At 40.4% G+C, this 27649-nt stretch overlaps 1 protein-coding gene and 1 long non-coding RNA gene across 2 annotated transcripts in view; one reads left to right on the top strand and one right to left on the bottom strand.

Annotated features, from left to right (window-relative positions):
* dst (dystonin) overlaps positions 1 to 27649 on the top strand; it is a 318051-nt gene that overhangs the window by 18399 nt on the left and 272003 nt on the right. Inside the window, exon 4 of the mRNA XM_034185302.1 lies at positions 1588 to 1797. Within this exon, the coding sequence (XP_034041193.1) occupies positions 1588 to 1797 (210 nt within the window). The remainder of the gene's footprint in view (positions 1 to 1587; positions 1798 to 27649) is intronic.
* On the bottom strand, positions 1000 to 25704 carry LOC117523708. Its single transcript, XR_004564589.1, has 3 exons — positions 25694 to 25704; positions 13339 to 13344; positions 1000 to 1254 (listed from the first exon to the last, which is right to left on the bottom strand). It is a non-coding gene; the product is annotated as an uncharacterized LOC117523708 (long non-coding RNA).

Below are 27649 nucleotides of genomic sequence, written 5' to 3'. Positions count from 1 at the left end.
GCCCTTTTTTTATTTTGCTATTTATAATCTTCCCCTCCTCCTAACTCTAATCATAACCATAGCGTAAGTGTGTACCCTGCCCAGTGTTAACCATGACTCCCCCAGACCCCTCCCTTTTCACCCCACATTTTGTGGCCCCGTCACAAAATGAATTTGTGCCCCCTTACGAAAAGTGCCCCATTGTTGTAACCCTGTCACAAAACCATAGATTAATGTACTTTTCGTTCCCCAGTCCCACGACCTGCTGTGAGACTGGGTTGCACAATGACATGCATTGACACACAGTTTTCGAATAGGTTGCGCAGTGTTCACAACTAGTTCATGCAAGTGGCACAAAATTAATGCGTGCCAGAAATTTTGAACATTTCAGAATTTTCTTTGCACACTGGCATGCAGCCATGCACAGTTTACACACAGTTTGCAACAGTTTACACTGGGCTTACTCATTGGCACGTAAGATTGTGTGCCAATGCGGGGATGAATTGTCAAGGTGCCTTTACAGGACTTGACTGAGGATAGGGAAGTGTGGCGTGAGCTGCTTGGTCTGCTGCCACCGCAACCCAGACCCAGATAAGCAACAGAAAATGAATGAAAGAATGGATGGCCTGGAGAAATGCATATAATAATGTTACTAAAAAATCCAGGACTTTTTGGAGACACGCGTGGTCTCCAGTTCATTCCCAGGTTTCAAAATGTAAATGTAAATGTGTTACTTGAGTTACAGGCAAAGGAATAAAATAAAATCCCTCAGTTATTATTGTAAATTATTTCTGAAATTGTGCCAAGTCGACATGCAGATCTACCTTGGATCTGATGTGGCGACCCCGAGTGAAAACAAGGGAGCAGCCGATCGGTCTTACTATTTTTATTAATCTGGTTTAAACTGATACCGGTCTCAGTAAATCAGTACGTTTTCCCTGCAGTTTATCCTGCGTGTGGCTGTTGTGCTTTTGAAGCATATTTCGAGTCAGCAGCAGCACATTTTGCGCACGGATGGCGCTGTAGCTCCACTGTTTCCGTTGGAGCTGGCGGGCGTGACGCGCACACATGCAGTCTGGCTCTCAGTCATCACAGTCCAGCTCTGCCTGGGAGCGCAGAGCGCACAGTCATCCTCTCATCTCTGTGGACGTGAACTCAGCTCACCCTCCCGAATTCCAAATGCTCCCAGGGGACCGTCGCTTCATCCCTCAAAGGGCGTGGCACGCCGTTTAAATGACGCACGGATGTGTGGCTGAACGAAGGAAAACATTCTTTCTTCCTCGCCAGCTGACAGCTCGCCATGTTCACAGCGGTAAGTCTTATTTTTGACCTGGCGGGGGAGCCAGACACTGTTGATTTCACGTCGCCTTTCTGTTTTCGGTTCAGTCTTTTTATTGTTGTCATTTATGGTTTGGCCGGCGGCTCATGTCACGGAGCTTCCTCACACCTGAACATGTGTTCACGCTGCGCGCTTTGATCTGTCATGGTAAGAGGGGGACAATAAACCTAAAAATATCTTATTTTTTTGTCCTGTGTTTGTGAACTTGCGTGTTGTCATTCATTTGTGTGAATCAGCATTGTGTTGTTCTTTTGTCTCACAGCAGAGCTCCAGTTCAGGGAACCCTTCCCTGCACTGCTCCATGTCCTCCTCGGCCGATTTCTCAGACGAGGATAATTACAGTCTTAAATCCGGATCGGCATCGCCGGCACCCGGGGACACTTTACCCTGGAACCTGCCCAGACATGAGCAGTCCAAAAGGAAGATCCAGGGACGATCCGTGCTGGATCCAGCGGAGAGAGCTGTGCTCCGGATCGCAGGTAAGACCGTGATCACCAAAATACTGAATAATAATAACAAAATTATATATATATATCATTTATTGGATCGTGACCAGGCATGTATATTAGCGTTGTTTAATTAAAGAAATATTATTTATATTTCTTATACAGTGTGTTTTGAATAAAAATGATCTTCCTGTTTCATCTTATTCCAGATATAGCAGTGACCACTGGAGATACTATATTTTTGTCTGCCATAACACTTGCTGTAAAATTAAGCACATGGCTATTTTAAATCTGCTGCTTGGCAGAACTTTTAAAATAGTTTTTTTTTTTGTATTTGTTTAATTTTTTTTTGCTGCTGGTTTTATGTGCTAACATTGATTCTTGACACAAATGTCACAAAAAGACTTTGCAGTGTTTGATTATTTCATGAGCTGGATTATAAAATCAGTCTTTAAACAGCAGCCTACACCCTTTTTAACATGATGTTATCAGTGGTGTCAAGAAGCAACCAGCTTTTGTGACTGTTTCTTTAAATGGAAAGGAGCTGCTGCTTGCCATGCCCTCTCTCCAAATGGAATGGGAGGAAGAACAGTCTGACCTGAGACGTGTCTCAAACTCACTGTACACTGGCCACATTTTTACAGCATTTTGGTCCACCAGCTTGTGATTGTAAGAGACTGTCATTTAAATCTTCCAGGGGCAGCGCCTGGTGTAGGGACATGGCAGTCACCCTGGCTTCCAACCACCTGGGGGCACTGGTGACATTTTTTTTAAATACCATTTTCATGGCAGAGGTGCAATCTCTTTTTGCAACACAAAGTATCACTTTTTTCTTTGAAAAATTAATCTTTCGTCAGCCTACAATCCCTTCCAGAGTGAGTAAAATTGTAAGATTAATAAAATGATAGTGATAATACTGCTTTTATGACTCCTGAAACAACAATTATTATCATCATTATTGTTATTATTGCACTGCAGGGGTGGTGGCTAAGTGGTTAGTGCACTTGGTTTCAGTCCAGAAGGTTCCCAGTTCAAACCCCACACCTGCATTTCTCCATGTAATGTGGAGTTGCTTCAGGAAGGGCACCTGTGCCAATTCAACATGCAGATCCACCTCGGATTTGCTGTGGCAACCCTGAGTGCAAACAAGGGAGCAGCCGAAGGGACCTACTACATTATCATTATTGCACTGCCGTTCCTTTTCAAGTTTCATCCTGACCTGGTTGCACCGGATTGTTGTGACTGGCAGAAGAGCGGAGAACCTTCTTTTTCTGCTATAATTATGATTATTGTTCTTTGCTTTTCTTTGCAGTATTAATCACTTTTGGTTTCTCTATGCTCTGGGTCACCACAGTGAAACCAGTATGGACCTACAGGCTGATTTGGCACAACTTTACACTGGATGGCCTTCCTGATCTTGACACAATTGAGAATTGTCATGGTGGTGTTTGGAAACTGGGACCTTCTTGCTGGGAGGCAAGAGTATTAACTTCTGCCTGGATGATTTTCTTCGCAGTATATTTGAATTTAGAGTGCAGAGTAAACACATCACAGCTTTAATAATAATTGTTCTCACTTTTAGTTGAGATTTAAGATTTTTAACCCCATCGTACCTGCTGATTTAATCATCCTGTGATAACATTGAACATGTTAACAGAGTTACTTTAGATAGATACCACTACACTCACACACTCTCAGCTTCTGCTTCTACAGCTTAGCCTACTGACTATATTTGATTTCACTACTAGTCTACATACTAATTACCTTTACTACAATCTTCTCCTGTGATGTCTTATCCTTCTTATGTCTTATTACTTATTATATATACCTTTTTGTTGAGCTGCTTGGGTGGGTAGGGAGAGTTCCCATGGGATAAAAAAGCTTTTTAACCTACCATCCCTGGTTCTCAAGACCAGGCACCTAAGTGGCTCTATGCTACTCTTTTCTACTCTCCTATTTTACTCTTCCTATTTAGATATACCTTTGTATACTGGCATAGTTCCACCTTAGAATCGGAATATAATATATAAGATATACCTTACTGAATTTTCATGTAATAGACAGAAACAAAAGGAAACAGTACCTGAGATGACTGTTTATTCTGTACAAAAAGACAGACGTGAGCAGCTCCTGTCACCATTTGTTTTGATGCAGCCAAGCACTTTTTTACCTACATAACATGGCAGCCATATTGATCGTATTCTCTCACAGCCAGCCAGTGGTGTGTCCTACGTCCTGTTTTTAAAATCTGTCTCTGTCTCATGCTTTCCTATCACACACAGCACCAATTGGCACAGAGATCGTCTCACACAAAGTATAGATCAGCATAGCGGGCGTGTCACATACGGTGTGGCACAGCTCAGTGGGTGTGCCACACAGAGTCCAGAATGGCTCAGTGGGCGTGTCGAGCAGAGTATAGATCAGTGCAGTGGGTATGATAAAGTGCAGAATGGCTCAGTGGAAGTGTCACGTACGGTGTGGCACAGCTCAGTGGGTGTGCCACACAGAGTCCAGAATAGCTCAGTGGGCATGTCAAACTGAGTATAGATCAGTGCAGTGGGTGTGACAAAGTGCAGAATCAATTTCAATCAATCAATTTTTTTTTTTTATATAGCGCCAAATCACAACAAACAGTTGCCCCAAGGCGCTTTACATTGTAAGGCAAGGCCATACAATAATTATGTAAAACCCCAACGGTCAAAACGACCCCCTGTGAGCAAGCACTTGGCTACAGTGGGAAGGAAAAACTCCCTTTTAACAGGAAGAAACCTCCAGCAGAACCAGGCTCAGGGAGGGGCAGTCTTCTGCTGGGACTGGTTGGGGCTGAGGGAGAGAACCAGGAAAAAGACATGCTGTGGAGGGGAGCAGAGATCGATCACTAATGATTAAATGCAGAGTGGTGCATACAGAGCAAAAAGAGAAAGAAACAGTGCATCATGGGAACCCCCCAGCAGTCTACGTCTATAGCAGCATAACTAAGGGATGGTTCAGGGTCACCTGATCCAGCCCTAACTATAAGCTTTAGCAAAAAGGAAAGTTTTAAGCCTAATCTTAAAAGTAGAGAGGGTGTCTGTCTCCCTGATCTGAATTGGGAGCTGGTTCCACAGGAGAGGAGCCTGAAAGCTGAAGGCTCTGCCTCCCATTCTACTCTTACAAACCCTAGGAACTACAAGTAAGCCTGCAGTCTGAGAGCGAAGCGCTCTATTGGGGTGATATGGTACTACGAGGTCCCTAAGATAAGATGGGACCTGATTATTCAAAACCTTATAAGTAAGAAGGAGAATTTTAAATTCTATTCTAGAATTAACAGGAAGCCAATGAAGAGAGGCCAATATGGGTGAGATATGCTCTCTCCTTCTAGTCCCCGTTAGTACTCTAGCTGCAGCATTTTGAATTAACTGAAGGCTTTTCAGGGAACTTTTAGGACAACCTGATAATAATGAATTACAATTGTCCAGCCTAGAGGAAATAAATGCATGAATTAGTTTTTCAGCATCACTCTGAGACAAGACCTTTCTCATTTTAGAGATATTGCGTAAATGCAAAAAAGCAGTCCTACATATTTGTTTAATATGCGCATTGAATGACATATCCTGATCAAAAATGACTCCAAGATTTCTCACAGTATTACTAGAGGTCAGGGTAATGCCATCCAGAGTAAGGATCTGGTTAGACACCATGTTTCTAAGATTTGTGGGGCCAAGTACAATAACTTCAGTTTTATCTGAGTTTAAAAGCAGGAAATTAGAGGTCATCCATGTCTTTATCCATGTCTGTAGGAATCAAACTATGAGAATCAAGGCCTAAAAAAACAAAAACAAAAAACCAAACACATTTTGAAAATAGGATGCCTCCTACAATAAACAAATGAAAACCGAAACAGTTAATTAAATAAAAAAACAATGATTGTCTCATATCCAGTTTTTAAACATACAGAAAATATGTAAAACTGCTTATACAAGGCACATCTGGCAACATATGTCAGATCGTTTCTTTGTTTGCTGCTTAACAAATTGTTTTCCGCTACTTTACTGCTGAAGCTGTGGAATTTGAAATCTATTTCATTATAATCCCCATACACATATACGATGTATATATATATATATATATATATGTGTGTGTATGTATGTATGTATGTATAGAATGCAAGCACATACTCACAATTATGGGAGTTGATTTATCCTTGGGATTTTATTTATTTATTTATTTTGAAGCGCACACCCTTCCTGTCAATCTCATGGAAGTCTCAGAGGAAGTGCTTCTGATTGGACAGGGCGCAGGCGAGGGGAGGGATTTAGGGGCGTTTCCTCAACACACACACGCCCGCGCGCACGTGCACACTGTCAGCTGTGTCCCCGTCGGTAGCTGTGTCCAGTCTGTGGAGAACACCGGGAACACCGGCTCATGGCTCAGTACGCACCGCGGCCTTTTGTGCTTACGGACGAACAGGAATATCTCCAGGCTTATGAAGATGTTTTGGAAAAATATAAAGGTAGGAGCTCGTGCTTGTTGTGTTTTCTTGGGCTATTAGCGGTCAATAAGTGGCAGCTCGCGCGCCCTGCTGTGGGAAAGTGGGAATATTTCCCGCATGACATCACTTTGAATCCGGATTTTAGCAGCCAAAAGCTTTATTTTTTAAGTCATTGATTAACCGAAATGATGTCGAAGTTCCAACTTGAAAGGCCTGGCAATAATTGAACAAAGAGTGGTCATTTCGTGACTTTCATGGTTATTTATTTGTGTATTTTATTTATTTATTTATTTTTAAGTGGAATGACAGTTTAGAATGTGATTGATTCTGAGTCATATAGGAGGACAGTGATACAGCAGAACCAGGAGTTGTGTAGCTGCTCCATTTAGGTTTTACTGAATTCAATCATTCCAATTAACAGTATCTGTGTAACAGTACAATGTAAAATACTGCAGTGTTAAATCAACACTGCAGCCAGTGCAGTATCATGACATTCAACATAGTGCTAAATCAACTCTACTGTGGTGTTAAGCCATCTCTATCAGTCTTAAATCAGCTGATCATCACTAATAGAGTTGATTTTAAATGAGTTGTAACGGTTATTGTAGGAATGGTAGCTGTTGTCATAATTTTAAATTAGTGGGCACAAATGAACACCTAGTTCAAACACTTGTAATTAATGTTCGTATGTTACTAATACTTCTTTTCATGTATATATGGAGTATGTTTATACAGGATGGCAGCAGTTGAGTTGGATAGCAAGTCACTTTCTTAATAATTAAAAATAAAAGAGGGGGCAGAATTGTATGAGGAAACAGAATCATTGTAATAATTCTAACAAAACTGGGCACAAATGTGCAGCAAAGTCAGCCACTGTTCTAATATATATTAGTATCGTTAATATAAGTCTGCTTTCCATGAACGCAACAGTCTGGTTTCAGAGTTGTGTTCTCATAACAATCACCTTCCTAATAATAATTACAATAGTGGGCAAAATTGCATGAAAGACTCAATCAGTTTTGTAATAACAGCCTATTATATTGTGTAATAAATGTTAGTATTGTTACTATAAGTAGGGAGGGGTGTTATTTAAAAAAAATTGGAAATCTATAAATGTTTGTATGGAATATGGAAATATACACGGAATAAACCATAGCAGGATAAATTTTGGGTCATTTGGTTCCAAAAACCCATATGGACGGAGCCAGTGAAGATATCGGGTTCAAAAAATCGCCAAAAATATAGAAGAAAATGTCATATCTTGAGAACTGCTGCACCTAGAGACTTGAAATTTGGCTCCAAATGTTGCTTGACCCCAAGTTTATATTCAACGTCTATAGTAACAATAAGCCTATCTGGTGTTTTTTAAAAGTAACTGACAAAAAATCTAATTTCAGTACATATGTTACAATCAATTGTAACAAACAAAATCTATGTAGTTTTTTATTTCAGGAACATCAGTTGAGTATAATCATCACATGTAAAGAATGACATGGCCACAATGAACTAATTATAAGCAACAGAGTAGTTTTCTACGTCAACAGCACATATACGACACACGCGTTACTTGAAATTTTCAAACGCTCCGTCCATATGGGTTTTTGGAATCAAATGACCCAAAAATTATACTGCTATGGTTTATTCCATGTATATTTCCATATTCCATGCAAAAATATATAGAGTTCAAAATTTTTTGAAATAATACTCCTCCCTACTATAAGCCCTCTTACAGATTTGTAGTCTTATAACAATCATTTTTCCTAATAATTATTACAATAGTGGTTGAAATTGCATGGACACTCAACCACTATTGTAATAACAGCCTATTGTGTTGCATAATAAATATAGGTATTCTTACTATAATCCCTCTTTCCATGAATATAAGAGTGTGTTTACACATTCTGATAATCTCTTTCCTAATAATTATTACAGTAGTGGGTGAAACTGCATGGGGAAACTCAACCAATATTGTTATACAACCCCTGGCAAAAATTATGGAATCACCAGCCTCAGAGGATGTTCATTCAGTTCTTTAATTTTGTAGAAAAAAAGCAGATCATGACACAAAACTAAAGTCATTTCAAATGGCAACTTTCTGGCTTTAAGAAACACTATAAGAAATCAAGAAAAAAAATTGTGGCAGTCAGTAACGGTTACTTTTTTAGACCAAGCAAAGGAAAAAAATATGGAATCACTCAATTCTGAGGAAAAAATTATGGAATCATGAAAAACAAAAGAACGCTTCAACACATCACTAGTATTTTGTTGCACCACCTCTGGCTTTTATAACAGCTTGCAGTCTCTGAGGCATGGACTTAATGAGTGACAAACAGTACTCTTCATCAATCTGGCTCCAACTTTCTCTGATTACTGTTGCCAGATCAGCTTTGCCGGTTGGAGCCTTGTCATGGACCATTTTCTTCAACTTCCACCAAAGATTTTCAATTGGATTAAGATCCGGACTACTTCCAGGCCATGATATTGACCCTATGTGTCTTTTTGCAAGGAATGTTTTCACAGTTTTTGCTCTATGGCAAGATGCATTATCATCTTGAAAAATGATTTCATCATCCCCAAACATCCTTTCAATTGATGGGATAAGAAAAGTGTCCAAATATCAACGTAAACTTGTGCATTTATTGATGATGTAATGACAGCCATCTCCCCAGTGCCTTTACCTGACATGCAGCCCATATCATATATGACTGTGGAAATTTGCATGTTCTCTTCAGGCAGTCATCTTTATAAATCTCATTGGAACGGCACCAAACAAAAGTTCCAGCATCATCACCTTTCCCAATGCCAATTCGAGATTCATCACTGAATATGACTTTCATCCAGTCATCCACAGTCCACGATTGCTTTTCCTTAGCCCAATGTAACCTTGTTTTTTTCTGTTTAGGTGTTAATGATGGCTTTCGTTTAGCTTTTCTGTATGTAAATCCCATTTCCTTTAGGCAGTTTCTTACAGTTCGGTCACAGACGTTGACTCCAGTTTCCTCCCATTCATTCCTCATTTGTTTTGTTGTGCATTTTTGATTTTTGAGACATATTGCTTTAAGTTTTCTGTCTTGACGCTTTGATGTCTTCTTGGTCTACCAGTATGTTTGCCTTTAATAACCTTCCCATGTTGTTTGTATTTGGTCCAGAGTTTAGACACAGCTGACTGTGAACAACCAACATCTTTTGCAACATTGCGTGATGATTTACCCTCTTTTAAGAGTTTGATAATCCTCTCCTTTGTTTCAATTGACATCTCTCGTGTTGGAGCCATGACTCATGTCAGTCCACTTGGTGCAACAGCTCTCCAAGGTGTGATCACTCCTTTTTAGATGCAGACTAACGAGCAGATCTGATTTGATGCAGGTGTTAGTTTTGGGGATGAAAATTTACAGGGTGATTCCATAATTTATTCCTCAGAATTGAGTGAGACTATATTTTTTTCCCTCTGTTTGGTCTAAAAAGTAACCGTTACTGACTGCCACAATTGTTTTTTTCTTGATTTCTTATAGTGTTTCTTAAAGTCAGAAAGTTGCCATTTGAAATGACTTTAGTTTTGTGTCATGTCTGTGATCTGCTTTTTTCCTACAAAATTAAACAACTGAATGAACATCCTCCGAGGCCGGTGATTCCATAATTTTTGCCAGGGGTTGTAGTTATTAGTTAGGGGAGGTGATGGTCTAGTGGTTAAGCTGTTGGGCTTGAGACCAGAGGATCCTTGTTCAAATCCCAGCCTGACCGGAAAATCACTAAGGGCCCTTGGGCAAAGTCCTTAATCCCCTATTGCTCCCGTTGTGTAGTGAGTAATATAACTAACACCTCTTTATATGAGTATGACTTCTGATTCTTCTTATAATAGCTGATGAAATTATTACATTAGCGGGCTAAATCATACAGGAAGCTCAATAACTAGTTTAAAAAATGTTGGTATTGTCACTAAGGCTTAATTCCATTAATATAAGAGACTGTTTACAGATTTTTGGCCAGATAACAATCACTTTTCTAATAATTGTTACAATAATGGATGAAATTATATGGCAAAGTCAGCCACTATGGTAACACTTTTTACAAGGGGTTTCCCATCCAGTTTCAGCTCAGTCTCATGCTTTTATTATTGTGATAACATCACAAAATGAGTCAAATTTTTGTGACGTGTTTTTAAAATTTTACTATTTCTAACCCTATCCCTTCCCCTAAACTCCACAGACCACCCTCCTCACCGCCCCGCGCTACCTCACATTTCGTGATACTGTCACTGTGCAAGGCCACCTGGGCCTGTCGAGACACAAACTGACAGCGACGCTTTAACTCCTTTACCATGCCTACATGGTCAACCAGAGTGTCAAATAATACACTATTGTGTGAAATATTTGCAGTGAGCATTTTCCCTCAGCTGTTGTGTGTTGCAGCCAGCATGGTCTGTCAGCTGTGGCATCAGGCTGAACAATGCAGACCGAATTCTATTGGGATCACATGATGCAGCACATTTAGGAGGCTGCAGCCACGAGAGCTGTCAAATTTGAGCTTGATTTTGATATGACGCATGGAGTTTTTGCATGGTAAATTCCATACCAGTCGTTGCACATATGATGTATTTTTTCAAGGAAGGTTAAGACATGTTTTATGTTTTCATGTTGCATTTCGCGACTTCAGATTTAATGGAAGCGTTGTTTAACCTGGCAGCTCAGGATTCTGATTTGTAATGTTAATGTCCCTTAAAAAATCAAATCATATTTAATGTTTGTGGAAAAATTTGATAGTGTTAGTCTGAATGTAAATTTGTAGCCGAAGAGCGATCCTGATTGATAATTAAGACAGCTGGTGGGCTAATCATTTCTTTGTGGAAATCCAAGAGTGTTTTTTGCATCATATCTGTGAGCTAGCAGCAAGAATTGGCCAAGATTTTTTTTGGCATCAGTATAGAAAATAGGAATCTGTATTCTTTGTAAATTTAAAAATCCTTGTATTTAGGGAATAACCCTGTTGTGTCTGATTTGCGCATGTTAATGCTGGCTTTTACAGTCGCAAACGCGTTGCAGGGAAAACAGATATTTGCGACCGTAATCCAGCATTAAAGTCCGCAAATCATCAAACACAAGGGGGTTATTCACATTCTAAGGGGTCACATTTTACAGTCAGGGTGCGACTGGGAGTGTCATCAAATAATACATCAAATGTGAAACGGTTGAATATTTTGCTACCGTCAACATGATATTATCAGATTTGTGGAAAAAATGTAATTGGATTAGTATTGAAAATAGCAGAAAGAGACAAAACGTGTGTAGTCTCATGAAAGATAACAACAAAAAGATATCACAGTTTAGGAAAAGTATTACAAGATTTGTCAATATTAATTTCTTTACATTGTTGTCAAATGCCTCCAGAATTTTGGAGGAGAAAAACCTTATAAATTTGTCATTCTATTCTTTCAGTGCTGTGGAAAAATTTAGGCATGCCAGAATTTCAATAAAAGTGGAGTGTTCAGTGTTTTTCTCCTCTTCATCAGTATGTCAATAGGTAATCTAATTTGAAATGTCTTAACATTCCCATTCCAGCAATTTTAAATCTTTTTTAAAATTTATTTATTGACATAAGATATTTAACACATTTTAATTTTTTAATAGTTTAAAGCACATCCCAAAAACCTTTGCATGACACTACATGTGATGCACAAGTACAAGTTCAGTGTGCAAGCTTTTTATGTTGCCCACTAAGTGCAAAGGAACCCCACCCCATCCCCCAAAACCCCTTGTTTATTGGTGCTTTAGTTCTTTAATTTGTTTTGCAGAATATGTGATTGTCCATGACTTACAGCTTCTCCCCATGTGATAGTCTGCACACATCAAAGAGACACATTGTCACAGCAGAGATCATCAGTGAGGACCAAACAAATTAGCAACACAACAGGCAGTGGCCTAGTTATAAAATAGAAAACACTAGTTATTATTGCAGTTGCTGTTTTCATTTTTACCCCTCAGCTATCAATTCAATTCCACTCAATTTATTTTATTTGTATAGTGCCAAATCACAACAGTGCTGCCTCAAAGTGCTTCAAACGAGTAGTCTAACTTTATCAACTCTACTGAGCAAGCACACAGGTGACAGGGGAAAGGAAAATCTCCCTCTGATGATAATGAGGAAAAAACCTCAAACAGACCAGACTCAGAGGGGTGACCCACTGCTTAGGCCATTCTAACACTTAAGTTTTTTTTTTTTTTTTTTTACCAATTTTACAAGAATTTCTTAACAAACAGAAGAATGGAAAACAGAAACAAAAAAAACAGAAGATCATCAAAAGCACTTCTTAATTGAAATGAAAAAGCAGTCCATTTTGGGCCTTTAATCTTAATGCATCCAGTTCCACATGACGTGGGGCTTCCAAGACAGGTAGGGCTTCCAGTCATTGGAGCAACAAGCAGGGCATCCTGAAGTCAGTCTGGCATCCTGGGGTGCCAGGGGGGCATCTATTGAAGGTCTTGGCAGTGCCATCTGCTGAGACCTATCATCATCAAATTGCTATCTGTCTGTCTGACAAAGCCGGCTGCTCTTCCTGGGCTCTATTTCCTCCTGCCATGTTGGATGTTCATTTTGATGTTGGTGATGCATTTTTGGATAGACCATGGGACCCTAACTGGGGCATTGCAGAGACGGTCAGAGGATCCTCAGTTTGAAACTCATTAAGGTCCGCCTTGTGCAAGGTCCCCAAGTTGCTTCCACTGACTGTATGAGTGTGCATCATACATTGTGCACATTTTGTCTGTTGTACCACCAGTCACATCTTTGTGGTGGAGTGGAATACAGCAGAGAAGGACATTAATACAAGTCTCAAGTCTCCGACATGCCTTCTGAGCAAGATGAGGGAGAAATAAAAAACCTGTATAATATTTGTTAATCTCTAACCATTAGAATAAATCAGTGGAGTACATTTATTCACCTTATTCAGGAAGTCAGGGTGGGCGGCTCCATTTTGTCAAACAACTTCCGGTTTGCCACTGTGTCTGATCATTAGCTACGTGGAAACACAGTACGCTAGAAGTGTCCAAACATGAGCAACATTAATTGTTCAGTTCGTGGGTTGCACAACAACTGGAAGAAGAGGAAACTTTTGCCTTCAGAACGATGTTTTGAACATGGAAAGCAGAGATCTGAGTGCTGTGGATGAGCATTTAACTTGTTCCCTCCTCCGTTGAAAGATGAGGATCTCCGGTGCTAGCTAAAGGCGCTGAATTTGAAAAATCCACCCAAACGTCCCTATGCCTGTTCTTTTTATTTTGTGGAGAAAAACCCACATCACTGGATCTGTACCCAGAGAAATGGTTGGACTACAACGCTGCTTTGAAGAAGCCACGGCGGATGCTAGTGAGATAAACGGGTAAGCGTCGCGTTTCTGGCATTAGATACAACCAAGCACTGCATGAAATAACATCATACATATATTAACGTCACGTAATCTTGGCATTATGGTGGTACTACTTGTCGGGTAGTATTTTAACTTGATTGTGCTTTTATAGGAGCTTCAGCAGCGCTGTGCGGTGCAAAGCTCGTAGTTCCTCATAGCCAAACCATCCACGCCAAGTGACAACACAATGTAGTTAAAAATAATCGCGGGCCACTTTTTCATGTCATCTTCCCACTCTGTTATGACCCGTGGGTGAACCAGAGTCGATCCCTTTAAGCTTTTCAAAAAGGTTTTTGTTTTACCCATGTAATATCTTCCATTGTTCGATATTGAAAACACCGCTCACCGGAAGTCCTAAGACAAAACGGAAATGCCTCTGTTGTAAAAGTGGGCGGGGCTGAATAAGGTGACTAGAAGTAGTGAAAAAAAGGTGAACTTGGTGACAAAGCAGATCAGACTTGATTGGGAGCGTGCATGTACTTCTTATTGCTTCATCCGTAGGAATTCCACAATAATTAGGTGTTAGCTTTAGTAATACACTTAATGGAATTTGCTTTGGATCAGACTGAAATTCAATGCTGGCTTTACTAAAGGTCTGGATATGTGAAGAATAAGTTAAAGGAATGCTACAGCATTTAATAGCTCACTGTGCAGTGGCTGCATGACATCACGCTGTTCTTGTAAATCCTGCTTGGTAGGTCATCAGCATGGAGGGGCTGTTACTTTTCCAGCAGTCGATTACTGTCTGACATGAGGAAAGATTTAATGGATTAGACATTTGGTGGTTCAGTTGTCTCTCCTTGCCGTTCATTAAAATGTCAAAGTGCCATATGGCATTAATAGCCGCAGGAGATTGTCAGAATATTTTTTTAAACGATTGGACAACGATGATTGTGTAGATTTTTGCAAGCGCTTTTAAAAAAGAATTGTATTTAGGAAGTTTTTGATCATCTGTGTGTCTGTTTGTCTGTGTGTGCAGTAACTCAAAATTTGAAGGATGAATTTTAGTGAAATTTTCAGAAAGATTGTTCTTGTGTCAGAAAACATTTTATGGATATTAAGGATGTTATAGATCTCCTTTCTGTTTCTTCATAGTTTAAGAATTGGCCTCATGCCATCACAAAGAACTATGGGTCTAATCTTCCACCCAGCACAAAGCACAGGTGTCATAGCTAGTGTCCAACCAATGCGCTTGCCCAGTGCCCGCATTCTTTAAGCAGTAAGTCGACGCACCAAAAAGCGAGTGCGCTGTAGACCACCAAGTTGTTCTCCTATGCGTACAGTGCAGCGTTCAGCTTCACCATACACAACTTGCACGGACAAACAAATCTGGATTGACAGTAACAGTTGCATGAAATATAAGTGAACTTGAATAGAAAAATACAAAACACACCTTACGGCTTCACCTCAGGAAGCTTTTTACTGCTCTCCCATGGGGCATTTTGACGTGTTGCATACATATCTGCTAAGGAGGTCGAAAACATCTCATTTTAGCCCACTTTTTAAATGCAGTGCACCAGGTTCCAACATACTGTGACTCTTTTATTGGATGACAATCCGATTCATGAAAGTGGCTATACACAGTTGTTGCGTATGCAGCGGGCTTCTGTATGTGACATGTTGGAGCCATTTCCTGTTATTTTAGCACTAAATGGAGAAGATGTTTGTATCTTTTTATATTTTAATTCAGTGTTAGTCCATGTAGGAAAATACGAGGGCTGTCCATAAAGTATAGGTCCTTTTTATTTTTTTCAAAAACTATATGGATTTCATTCATGTTTTTACGTCAGACATGCTTGAACCCTCGTGCGCATGCGTGAGTTTTTCCACGCATGTCGGTGACGTCATTCGCCTGTGAGCACTCTTTTTGGGAGGAGTCGTCCAGCCCCTCGTCGGAATTCCTTTGTCTGAGAAGTTGCTGAGAGACTGGCGCTTTGTTTGATCAAAATTTTTTCTAAACCTGTGAGGCACATCGAAGTGGACACAGTTCGAAAAATTAAGCTGGTTTTCGGTGAAAATTTTAACGGCTGATGAGAGATTTTGAGGTGATACTGTCGCTTTAAGGACTTCCCACGGAGCGAGACGTCGTGCAGCACTCCCATGTGCCGTCGTCAGCCTGTTTAAAGCTGAAAACCTCCACATTTCAGGCTCTATTGATCCAGGACGTCGTGAGAGAACAGAGAAGTTTCAGAAGAAGTCGGTTTCAGCATTTTATCCGGATATTCCACTGTTAAAGGAGATTTTTTTAAATGAAAGACGTGCGGACGGGTCCGCGCGTCGGGACGCAGCCGGCGCGGTGCGGCGGCACAGGAAGAACACCTCCGTGTTGATAACCATTTGTAAAATCCAGGAGGCTTTTGATGGCTTTCAGTGGAGTGAGTATATGAGAAATTGTTTAACAGCTGGACATGTTCCAACTTGTCTTTAAGGCTTCCAACGGAGGTGTTTTTCCTGTGGCAGAGCGTCGCGGCGGCTGCGAGCCAACGCTGCAATCCGCCCGCACGTCTTTCATTAAAAAAATCTCCTTTAATAGTGGAATATCCGGATAAAATGCTGAAACCGACTTCTTCTGAAACTTCTCTGTTCTCTCACGACGTCCTGGATCAATAGAGCCTGAAATGTGGAGGTTTTCAGCTTGAAACAGGCTGACGACGGCGGCTGGGACCGCTGCACGACGTCTCGCTCCGTGGGAAGTCCTTAAAGCGACAGTATCACCTCAAAATCTCTCATCAGCCGTTAAAATTTTCACCGAAAACCACCTTAATTTTTCAAACCGTGTCCACTTCGATGTGTCTCACAGGTTTAGAAAAAATTTTGATCAAACAAAGCGCCAGTCTCTCAGCAACTTCTCAGACAAAGGAAATCTGACGAGGGGCTGGACGACTCCTCCCACAAGGAGTGCTCACAGGCGAATGACGTCACCGACAGGCATGGAAAAACTCACGCATGCGCACGAGGGTTCAAGCATGTATGACATAAAAACATATGAATGAAATCCATATAGTTTTTGAAAAAAATAAAAAGGACCTATACTTTATGGACAGCCCTCGTAAAGCTGTTATAGAGGAATTCCTAATCCTAATTATTAATTTTTTTTTTACCCATAGTAAACGGCTAATATAAGTGATCACAACAGAAGGATTAAGTGGCTTGTTTACAAACACTGAGGTCTTTGAAATGGAACTTTCCCTATACAGTCTTTTTCTTTGCCTTTCTCAAAAAGAGTTCCACAAACACGGCACCATTTCAACAAATATCTCTGTCCACACGAAACCGCTGAAAATGCTATAGTATATTTGCCAACCCTGTATGTGGTAATGCTTCCACAAAAAAAAAAAACAAAAAAAAAAAAACGAGAAGATGTGGACTATGCACATAACCTCTTTACAGAACTAATCAATGTTGCAGCAGAAGCTAGAACTTTACAAAGCAGCACACCAAGCAGATATAAAGTCCATTAATCTGACTTGTTGCGTCCTTTCAGCCGGGTTCATCATCACAGCCAAAAACTGTTATCTATATAAGACAGCCTTGTTTTGGAAGGCGATGTCTGGAAATATTTTAATTCCTTATTATGGAAATTACTTGTGAATAAAAGCAGCATTTATAAAGAAATCCCTTGGTGTTTGCTCCAGGTTTCTCAGCCTGAGCTGGAGGAAGCTGTTGCTTTGTCCCACCACAAGAAGAAAAAAATAACTTATTTTCAAAGCTGAAAATCTTTTCTGCAATTATTTTATTGGTTAGAATGATCCCAGCATTCACCACAGGTATTCTTTGTCTTGTCAGCATTCTGTTAGCGATGAAAATGAATCCCATTAAGGATCCACCAAGACAAAAAATAAAAAAGTTATTACACAAACAACATGTAATTTATAATGAGCAGCTGAGGTTAGAGAGGCAGGGCTGTGGCATCATTGTTTCAGAAAAGTTCCGTATAGGCTGTCCACAGGAAGACACGTCTCAGAGACCCATTTTCAAAAAGTAGTGTTTTCGGCCACCAAAAACACCTGTTTCACGTAAACGCCAATGCGATACAAAGCTTTTGCGGAAATGCCTGAACCTGTTTGTCTGTAGATGGGGAATGGCAGGGCACACCGGTTTGGCTCTAGTTCAGGGAATCTTTTTTATTTTTTAACCATCACGTTTTGCATTGTTGTCAACAGATCACATTGGCACGGATCTGCATTCCATGCAGTAGTAATGTTTATTATTTTTCTCAGCGAAGTCTAGAATGCTATCTTATCACACTTTACTGACTCACAGGTAGTTATCATCCCTATTTATCTATGTAAAGTGCATCAAGAAAGTATTGAGAGCGCTTCACTTTATCCACATTTTGTTATGTTATAGCCTTATTTAAAAATTGATCAAATTCATTTTTTCCTCAAATGTCTACACACAATAACCCATAATAACAATGTTTTTGAGATTTTTGCAGATTTATTAAATTTGTCAATGTCCAGCATTCCTCTGTGGAGAGAGGAGAACCTTCCAGAAGGACAACCATCACTGCAGCAACCCACCAATCAGGACTGTATGGTAAAGTGGCCAGATGGAAGCCACTCCTTATTAAAAGCACCTGAAGGACTCTCAGACCATGAGAAACTAAATTCTCTTGTCCTCCGCCTCCACCTCGTAGCACGGGCCGAGGCGGAGGATTAGCAGCAATCTTCCATTCCAGCTTATTAATTAATCAAAAACCCAGACAGAGCTTTAATTCATTTGAAAGCTTGACTCTTAGTCTTGTCCATCCAAATTGGAAGTCCCAAAAACCAGTTTTATTTGTTGTTATCTATCGTCCTCCTGGTCGTTACTGTGAGTTTCTCTGTGAATTTTCAGAACTTTTGTCTGACTTAGTGCTTAGCTCAGATAAGATAATTATAGTGGGCGATTTTAACATCCACACAGATGCTGAGAATGACAGCCTCAACACTGCATTTAATCTATTATTAGACTCAATTGGCTTTGCTCAAAATGTAAATGAGTCCACCCACCACTTTAATCATATCTTAGATCTTGTTCTGACTTATGGTATGGAAATTGAAGACTTAACAGTATTCCCTGAAACTCCCATCTGTCTGATCATTTCTTAATAACATTTACATTTACTCTGATGGACTACCCAGCAGTGGGGAATAAGATTCATTACACTAGAAGTCTTTCAGAAAGCGCTGTAACTAGGTTTAAGGATATGATTCCTTCTTTATGTTCTCTAATGCCATATACCAACACAGTGCAGAGTAGCTACCTAAACTCTGTAAGTGAGATAGAGTATCTCGTCAATAGTTTTACATCCTCATTGAAGACAACTTTGGATGCTGTAGCTCCTCTGAAAAGTGCCTGACTCCGTGGTATAACTCACAAACTCGCAGCTTAAAGCAGATAACCCGTAAGTTGGAGAGGAATTGGCGTCTCACTAATTTAGAAGATCTTCACTTAGCCTGGAAAAAGAGTCTGTTGCTCTATAAAAAAGCCCTCCGTAAAGCTAGGACATCTTACTACTCATCACTAATTGAAGAAAATAAGAACAACCCCAGGTTTCTTTTCAGCACTGTAGCCAGGCTGACAAAGAGTCAGAGCTCTGTTGAGCCGAGTATTCCTTTAACTTTAACTAGTAATGACTTCATGACTTTCTTTGCTAATAAAATTTTAACTATTAGAGAAAAAATTACTCATAACCATCCCAAAGACGTATCGTTATCTTTGGCTGCTTTCAGTGATGCCGGTATTTGGTTAGACTCTTTCTCTCAGATTGTTCTGTCTGAGTTATTTTCATTAGTTACTTCATCCAAACCATCAACATGTCTATTAGACCCCATTCCTACTAGGCTGCTCAAGGAAGCCCTACCATTATTTAATGCTTCGATCTTAAATATGATCAATCTATCTTTATTAGTTGGCTATGTACCACAGGCTTTTAAGGTGGCAGTAATTAATCCATTACTTAAAAAGCCATCACTTGACCCAGCTATCTTAGCTAATTATAGGCCAATCTCCAACCTTCCTTTTCTCTCAAAAATTCTTGAAAGGGTAGTTGTAAAACAGCTAACTGATCATCTGCAGAGGAATGGTCTATTTGAAGAGTTTCAGACAGGTTTTAGAATTCATCATAGTACAGAAACAGCATTAGTGAAGGTTACAAATGATCTTCTTATGGCCTCAGACAGTGGACTCATCTCTGTGCTTGTTCTGTTAGACCTCAGTGCTGCTTTTGATACTGTTGACCATAAAATTTTATTACAGAGATTAGAGCATGCCATAGGTATTAAAGGCACTGCGCTGCGGTGGTTTGAATCATATTTATCTAATAGATTACAATTTGTTCATGTAAATGGGGAATCTTCTTCACAGACTAAGGTTAATTATGGAGTTCCATAAGGTTCTGTGCTAGGACCAATTTTATTCACTTTATACATGCTTCCCTTAGGCAGTATTATTAGACGGCATTGCTTAAATTTTCATTGTTACGCAGATGATACCCAGCTTTATCTATCCATGAAGCCATAGGACACACACCAATTAGCTAAACTGCAGGATTGTCTTACAGACATAAGGACATGGATGACCTCTAATTTCCTGCTTTTAAACTCAGATAAAACTGAAGTTATTGTACTTGGCCCCACAAATCTTAGAAACATGGTGTCTAACCAGATCCTTACTCTGGATGGCATTACCCTGACCTCTAGTAATACTGTGAGAAATCTTGGAGTCATTTTTGATCAGGATATGTCATTCAAAGCGCATATTAAACAAATATGTAAGACTGCTTTTTTGCATTTACGCAATATCTCTAAAATTAGAAAGGTCTTGTCTCAGAGTGCAGGCTTACTTGTAGTTCCTAGGGTTTGTAAGAGTAGAATGGGAGGCAGAGCCTTCAGCTTTCAGGCTCCTCTCCTGTGGAACCAGCTCCCAATTCAGATCAGGGAGGAAGACACCCTCTCTACTTTTAAGATTAGGCTTAAAACTTTCCTTTTTGCTAAAGCTTATAGTTAGGGCTGGATCGGGTGACCCTGAACCACCCCTTAGTTATGCTGCTATAGACTTAGACTGCTGGGAGGTTCCCATGATGCACTGAGTGTTTCTTTCTCTTTTTGCTCTGTATGCACCACTCTGCATTTAATCATTAGTGATTGATCTCTGCTCCCCTCCACAGCATGTCTTTTTCCTGGTTCTCTCCCTCAGCCCCAACCAGTCCCAGCAGAAGACTGCCCCTCCCTGAGCCTGGTTCTGCTGGAGGTTTCTTCCTGTTAAAAGGGAGTTTTTCCTTCCCACTGTCGCCAAGTGCTTGCTCACAGGGGGTCGTTTTGACCATTGGGGTTTTTACGTAATTATTGTATGGCCTTGCCTTACAATATAAAGCGCCTTGGGGCAACTGTTTGTTGTGATTTGGCGCTATATAAATAAAATTGATTGATTGATTGATCGCTTTTTTGTTTTATTTATTTTTTTTTATTTTATTTTTTGTATTTGTTTTTGTTTTGTTTAGTTTTTTTTGTTGTTGTTGTCAGCGTTATGGCCTTTGATTAACAAAGCTAGACTCTTGTCAGTTTTATGCTTGGGTGACTGCATTCTGAAATCAACTTGTCTTACATTTTTAGTAGAAATTTCATGTAACGTGGTATAAATCTTTGTTATATGTTGATAATATGCATATTGTACAAGATTGACGCATTTTGGCAGAGTTATGGCCTGTGATTAACAAACCTTGATACTGTCAGTTTCATGAGTTGGTGTCTGCATTCTGAAACCAACTCCTCTGACATTTCTAGGAGGAATTTTGAGAAACTTGGTACAGTTTTTTGAAATATTATCAGAATGTAGCAGGCAACGGTACAAAAGCAGCATTTACCAGTGGGGGATATTGTGCTCTCAGAGCACTTTTGTTCATGTTGCTAAGGCCGCATTTATTATTCATTTTGGTATATAAAGTCACAAAACTGTGGGCCAATGCAAGTGGAAAAATAGAATAGCTGTCTAAGATGTTAATATGTTGATGTGACTTATATGCACATCAGTACATAAGTTGCATTACATCATCATGTACGGAAGCCCTCTGCATACGCAATACTAAATAGCCTCAGCCTTATTTCATGTCATGACCAAAATGCAGTCATGGCTAGCAAAGTAGAATTAAGTGACTAAATACAATGTCTCTGGACCCTGTGCCTTACTTTGTGCTGTCATGTAAATTACAAAGTGGAATTCAAGATAGTCCAAATGTGTGTGCACTATGCACTTCAGACCGTGCACCATAGATTGTAAAGGTAGTGCCCTGTACCTCAGTGACACAGACCCATGTTCACAGGCCAGAATTCTTTCTTTCGAGCAATGCAGTTTATGCAATCAACAATAAAAATTCACTTAAAGGATATCACTTCTTGGTTTACTTTTATTTTGTACAATAAGACTCATAGTAATGTAAATAGTTGTAATCTTTATGGTTGGACATTTTACTCTTTGCAATTATATTGTTTGATCATGTTTCAGCAAAACCAGGGCTTAATTTGATGGGGAGCAAGCCGGAACGCGCTCTGGAACCTCGGACGCGCGCTCCGGAACCTCTGACGTTGGCTCCGCCAGCTATTTATACTGGATCCGTGATCCACCACCTCTCTTGACTAACAAAATATTTTAAAAAATCACCGCAATTGGTCTCACTGCCACTCACACCTCCTCCTGTCTGCTGTGCGGAATTGCGCCAAATCTGGCAACAGGTCCAGAGGCTACGCTCGCTGTTTTGTTCCGCATGTTGACCGTAGCCGCAGAGCTCCGTGGCCACCGAGAGAGGACTTGGATTCTTTGCGGGTCCCGCATCTGTATCCCCGGAGGCAGTGAGTGAAGGGAAAGCCGCGCATTGTGTTCTGCGTATGTCTGTTTATTATCTTCTCGCACAGAAGAAAAAAGAGAGTGTTTACACAAGAGAGAAAAGTGAGAAAATGTTAATGCGTGTTTGAGAAAAGTGTGTAGTGAGGGGTTTTACAGCCTTAAAACATCTATAATAAGTGTAAAAAATAGCGCTACTTCGCGGATTTCGTTTATCGCGGGTTATGCCATGTTCACAGGGGCGCGATCAGACGCTACAAATTCGCGGGGGTCGCGTGGCGACGGACGCGCCTCCTTCGCCCGGTGTGTCGCTCTGCTTGGGTGGACTTTCGCTGCGAAAATTCGCCCTGGTGCGTCATCAAATAGGAGGAGCTTCCATTCCGCTCGGCGTCAAGTCATCATGACGGACCTTGATCACACGGAGCGAGTTGTTGTGAAAAGCTCCCAATACAGAGAGTATCATTATTTGCTGCAGGAGCTGCGTCTGGATGACGGCCGCTTTCAGCGGTCCTTCCACCTCTGCGGGACCCAGTTTGAGGACCAACTGTCCCGTTCACGCGCGCACATGTAAACAATTTAAAAAAAAAAGAAACTCCGCTGCTTGTTGCAGCTCGCTCCTCCCCCAAAAAACTCTGTCATAATTGTGTTTAGAAACCAGTCACCATTTGTTTTATTATACATCTGTGTAGTTAATTAATAAAATATTCTCCACACAGACGATTTGCTCGCGCGCGCACGTAAGAAAAAAAAAAGAACAAAACTCTGCGGCTTGCTGCAGCTCGCTCCTCCCCCAAAAAACTCTATCATAATTGTGTTTAGAAACCAGTCACCATTTGTTTTATTATACATCTGTGTAGTTAATTAATAAAATATTCTCCACACAGACGATTCGCTCGCACGCGCACGTAAGAAAAAAAAAAAAGAACGAAACTCAGCGGCTTGCTTTGAGGCTGCTCCTCGCTCTTTCCCAAAAAAACTCGGTCATAATTGTCTTTAGAAACCAGTCACCATTTGCTTTATTATACATTTGTGTAGTTAATAAGTAAAATAATCTCCATGGACGATTCCCTCGCGCGCGCACGTAAAAAAAAGAAAAGAAAAAGAAACTCCGCTCCCTGCTGCTGTGGGGCTGCTGCTCGCTCCAAAAACTCTGTTATGATTGTGAAATAAAGGACAAAAGAGACATAAGTCCTGCTCACAGGCTGCTACCAGATACAGGACATGTATCTGGTAGCAGACATCTCCAGACATCTCCACGTCACTACATATTCAGTCCCTGATTGGTCATCGCGGCGCGACAAGACGAAAAAGTTCAGATTTTTCAACTTGGGGAGGAGGGCAACATGACGTGACGCGATGCAATATCGCGCCAGAAACGCGCAAAACGCTCAAAATCGCTTCATTCGCATCGCGCTGCGCGGTTTGGCGCCAAAACGCATCCTTACATAGGGATTACATGGCAACCTGTGGCTGCAGTCGCTCGTGTCGCGCCCAGTGTGAACGCGGAGAACGTAACTCCCGCGATAAACGAGGGACCACTGTACATCATTAAACAGGAATTTGTACTCTATCCAGATTTGGTGTGACTAGTGTTATTAGGCCTACAATACATGCCCAGTTTATTTTCGGTGTGGCGCACAGCGTTGTTCGCAAGCGCCCCCCCCGCCCTTATTTTTTTTTCTGCACCGGAGCCACCCATCCTCTGCCCTCCGGGACCTCCCACTTTACAAATTAAGCACTGAGCAAAACTCTCCTCACCCGTCAGCAGATTATCTTGATGTACTTGTGTGCTCTGAATGCATCTGTTTATCAAATGTGTCATGGATCCACAACATTTAATGCAGTGACATTGGAGTTGGTGAAAAGGTTGCTCTTGTACTGATATGATCTTAACAATGCTGTTTTCTCTGTAATCTGTAATAGTATAGGAGGGTGTGGCCTGTCCATGTCTGCCTGAGTGACTGTGATCTCCATTCTGATTTGATTTAAGTGGGCTATCAGTAAATAGTTGAAATGATGAGTAAAAATTATTTCATGTCCTGTTGTAAGAAACACAGTGATGTTGGAGAGAGCTTCGCGGGGATTTTTTTTTTTTTTTTTGCACAGTCACTGTCTTTGTCCGGCTGAGCTTAGCCCATCCCCTCTGCTGTCTGTGGACAACCCACTCATTGCATTCAAACAGCCTTGTGGCCCACACGGAGAGCAGCCCCATCTTTGGAACTTGTCTGTTATTGTACAATAGACACTTTGTCTGCACAGGAGCAACATCCAACTCCACAGATTTGTTCATGTTTCAGTGATGACACCATTTTCTGGCTTTTTAATTGAGATTTAACCTCAGAGGCATTAATATCAAATTTTACATACTCTTGAATAGATAGCTGATATGGGGTCATCAACACATTTAGAGTGAGTAGTAAACAATTTTGTTTGCAGGCTATAGGCACATGCATCATACTTTTAGACAACTGTGGCAATTGTACATTAACAAATTAGTTCATTTTGTATAACTTTAATTATAATATTAACAGGCCTGGTTGAGATTACAAGTAAAGCTTCAGTTCAGGAATTAGGTTCATTTTAATACCAATAAGCCTGATCAGAGAATTTAAACAAGCAGATCTGTGTTTGTATTAATTCAGATAAACCTAAAAAATGTGAATTTGAAGACTGTGGCAGGAATAGAACTGGACTTATGCTGTACACAGACAGACGGACAGACGGACGGACGCCAGGTCTTCGCAATACCTGATGGCCATATGTTGGTCTTTTTTTTCTGGTGTTGTCTATACTTCTCCATTACCTGTAGTGTTCTTTCTTCACATGAAATCATATTTCGACTTACAGATCTTTACCTTTCCTCTCAGCCCCACTTCCATTATTTCTCTTTCCTATAACTTCATGCTGTGGCTGATCAGTGGTAATGCCCTGTACTTTTGACAGCTGGCCAGGCACACTTGTCCCCTACTCCTCAGGTGTACTCCCTCTCTTTCCAAGATTTTATTCAACAGTCTGATTAAAAACCTAACTGGTTCGCCTCATCTTCATGCCTCCTCACACATAATCATGTCATCTGGATCATCTGTGTTCCTGCTCTTCACCCTCTTCATATCTGTCCTCCCTTCATCCTTACTAATCCGTCACACTCAGTGAAGCTCTTCACATCATCTAACCTTCTCTCTCTCTCTCTCACTCACTCACTCTCATTTTCCTCATTAATCCACTCCTCAAAGTACTCTCTCTACCTTCTCAACATGCTCTCCTATCTTAACAGCATATTCCCCTCTGCATCCTTTGTCACCCTAATCTGCTGCACATCCTGTCCAGCTTGTTTCCCCTTTTTGGCCAGTCGGTACCAGTCCTTTTTTCCTGACACAACCCCTCCTCATTTGTGTGGGCTTAGGAACATTTTTCAGAGTGGTATTTGGTCTTTTGTCATTACACATAATGCAACAGGTCTCCACACAATGGTGCATGCGTGCGAAATTGTTGGAAGAGCTCTGTTTTGGTGTTGTGCTCTTTGCATTTGTCATTTATCTTCTTTCCTTGAATATTTGAGGAAAAATGCACTGGAAAAAAAGTTACTAACAGTCCCCTAAGCAGTGGCTGTCGTAGAATACTTATAGTCATGAAAGATCTGAATTTTTTCCTTGAAAATGTGAATCTACATAGAGAGCAGTGATGCCAGTAATGCGTTACTTAGTAACGCGTTACTTAGTAACGTGTCTAATCTAACCTTTTTTTTTGTAATCTGACGCGTTAATCTTTCCAAATGAGTAATCAGATTAAAGTTACTTCTCCAAGTCACTGTGTGTTACTATTATTTTTGCATTGTGGGTCGACAGTAGCATTAAAACTTGGTCCGTGGGCAGGGGGTCGGGACTCAACTGAACTGCCCACTTTAAGCGAGCTGTGAGCTTTTCATCAGCTACGACTTGTCCTCACCTTTTAAAGCGCGGTGAAAACACACCTGCACTGAGCTTTACAAAGTCATTTTTATGCTTTATTTTCCTCCTTTATTTAGAATTCTGAGCTGAGCTGCTTTGTATCGTCTCGTTAAAAACAGCTGATCCTCCGCGATGTGTCAACAACTAACACTATTTTCCACTCAAATGCACCTAAACTCTCTTTCTGAGGACCACATGATGTGAAAACACAATAAAACTTTCTTACCTGTAAATCTGGTCATGTTTTCAGCATAAATAAATCTTATCCATTCTTTGTGCTCAAACGCCAAAGCAGGGGCGAATCCAGATGGAATGGGGGTGTGGGGCAAGGATGTGCCCCACGCCCCCACAACACCCCTAGATTAAAGGTCCAGTTTTGAAGCCGTTTTTTATTAACTACAACTACTAATACTACTTAAAATAATAATAATTTTGACAAGTAAAATGTTTATAGAGAATTTAAATGTTAGAAAAATGTTAGAATTTAATAGTTACATTTCTAAACAATGTAGGTTAGAAATTGCAAGTTTTACTGTTACAGTGCTGTCAACAGTTAAGTATGAGGTCAAGAAAGATTATTTTACTTTTTATCAAATCAAATCAATTTTATTTATATAGCGCCATATTACAACAAACAGTTGCCCCAAGGCGCTTTATATTGTAAGGCAAAGCCATACAATAATTACGGAAAAACCCCAACGGTCAAAACGACCCCCTGTGAGCAAGCACGTGGCGACAGTGGGAAAGAAAAACTCCCTTTTAACAGGAAGAAACCTCCAGCAGAACCAGGCAAATAAATAAATACTTGTTTATAAAACAAGTATTTATTTTCATTGAAGTCAAGAAAGGGTGACTATAAAGTGAGTTTTGGCAAAACAGGTATCATTGTCATGTTGAGGTGGCAGAGGGTTGTTGGTGGCAGCTGGGGAAAGTAACTAAAAAGTAACTAGTAATCTAACTTAGTTACTTTTACAATTGAGTAATCAGTAAAGTAACTAAGTTACTTTTTCAAGGAGTAATCAGTAATTGGATTACTTTATCAGAGTAACTGTGGCAACACTGATAGAGAGTAAAGCAAACCGGAACGCTAACTAACAATTGCACATGCATGCACCAATGCATAGCGATACATAGCATTATGGGTAATGAAAAAACACAGAATGTAGGATGCAAGCTAAGAACAGTGAAATAGGCATGTGCTCAAAACACCACAATATCAATCCCTGAGCTTCTTTATGCTATTTG

The sequence above is a fragment of the Thalassophryne amazonica genome, chromosome 13, assembly GCF_902500255.1.
Source record: "Thalassophryne amazonica chromosome 13, fThaAma1.1, whole genome shotgun sequence".
NCBI classification, from domain to species: Eukaryota; Metazoa; Chordata; class Actinopteri; order Batrachoidiformes; family Batrachoididae; genus Thalassophryne; species Thalassophryne amazonica.
Note: the sequence above shows the minus strand (reverse complement) of the source record. Positions and strands in the feature narration are given on the sequence as shown.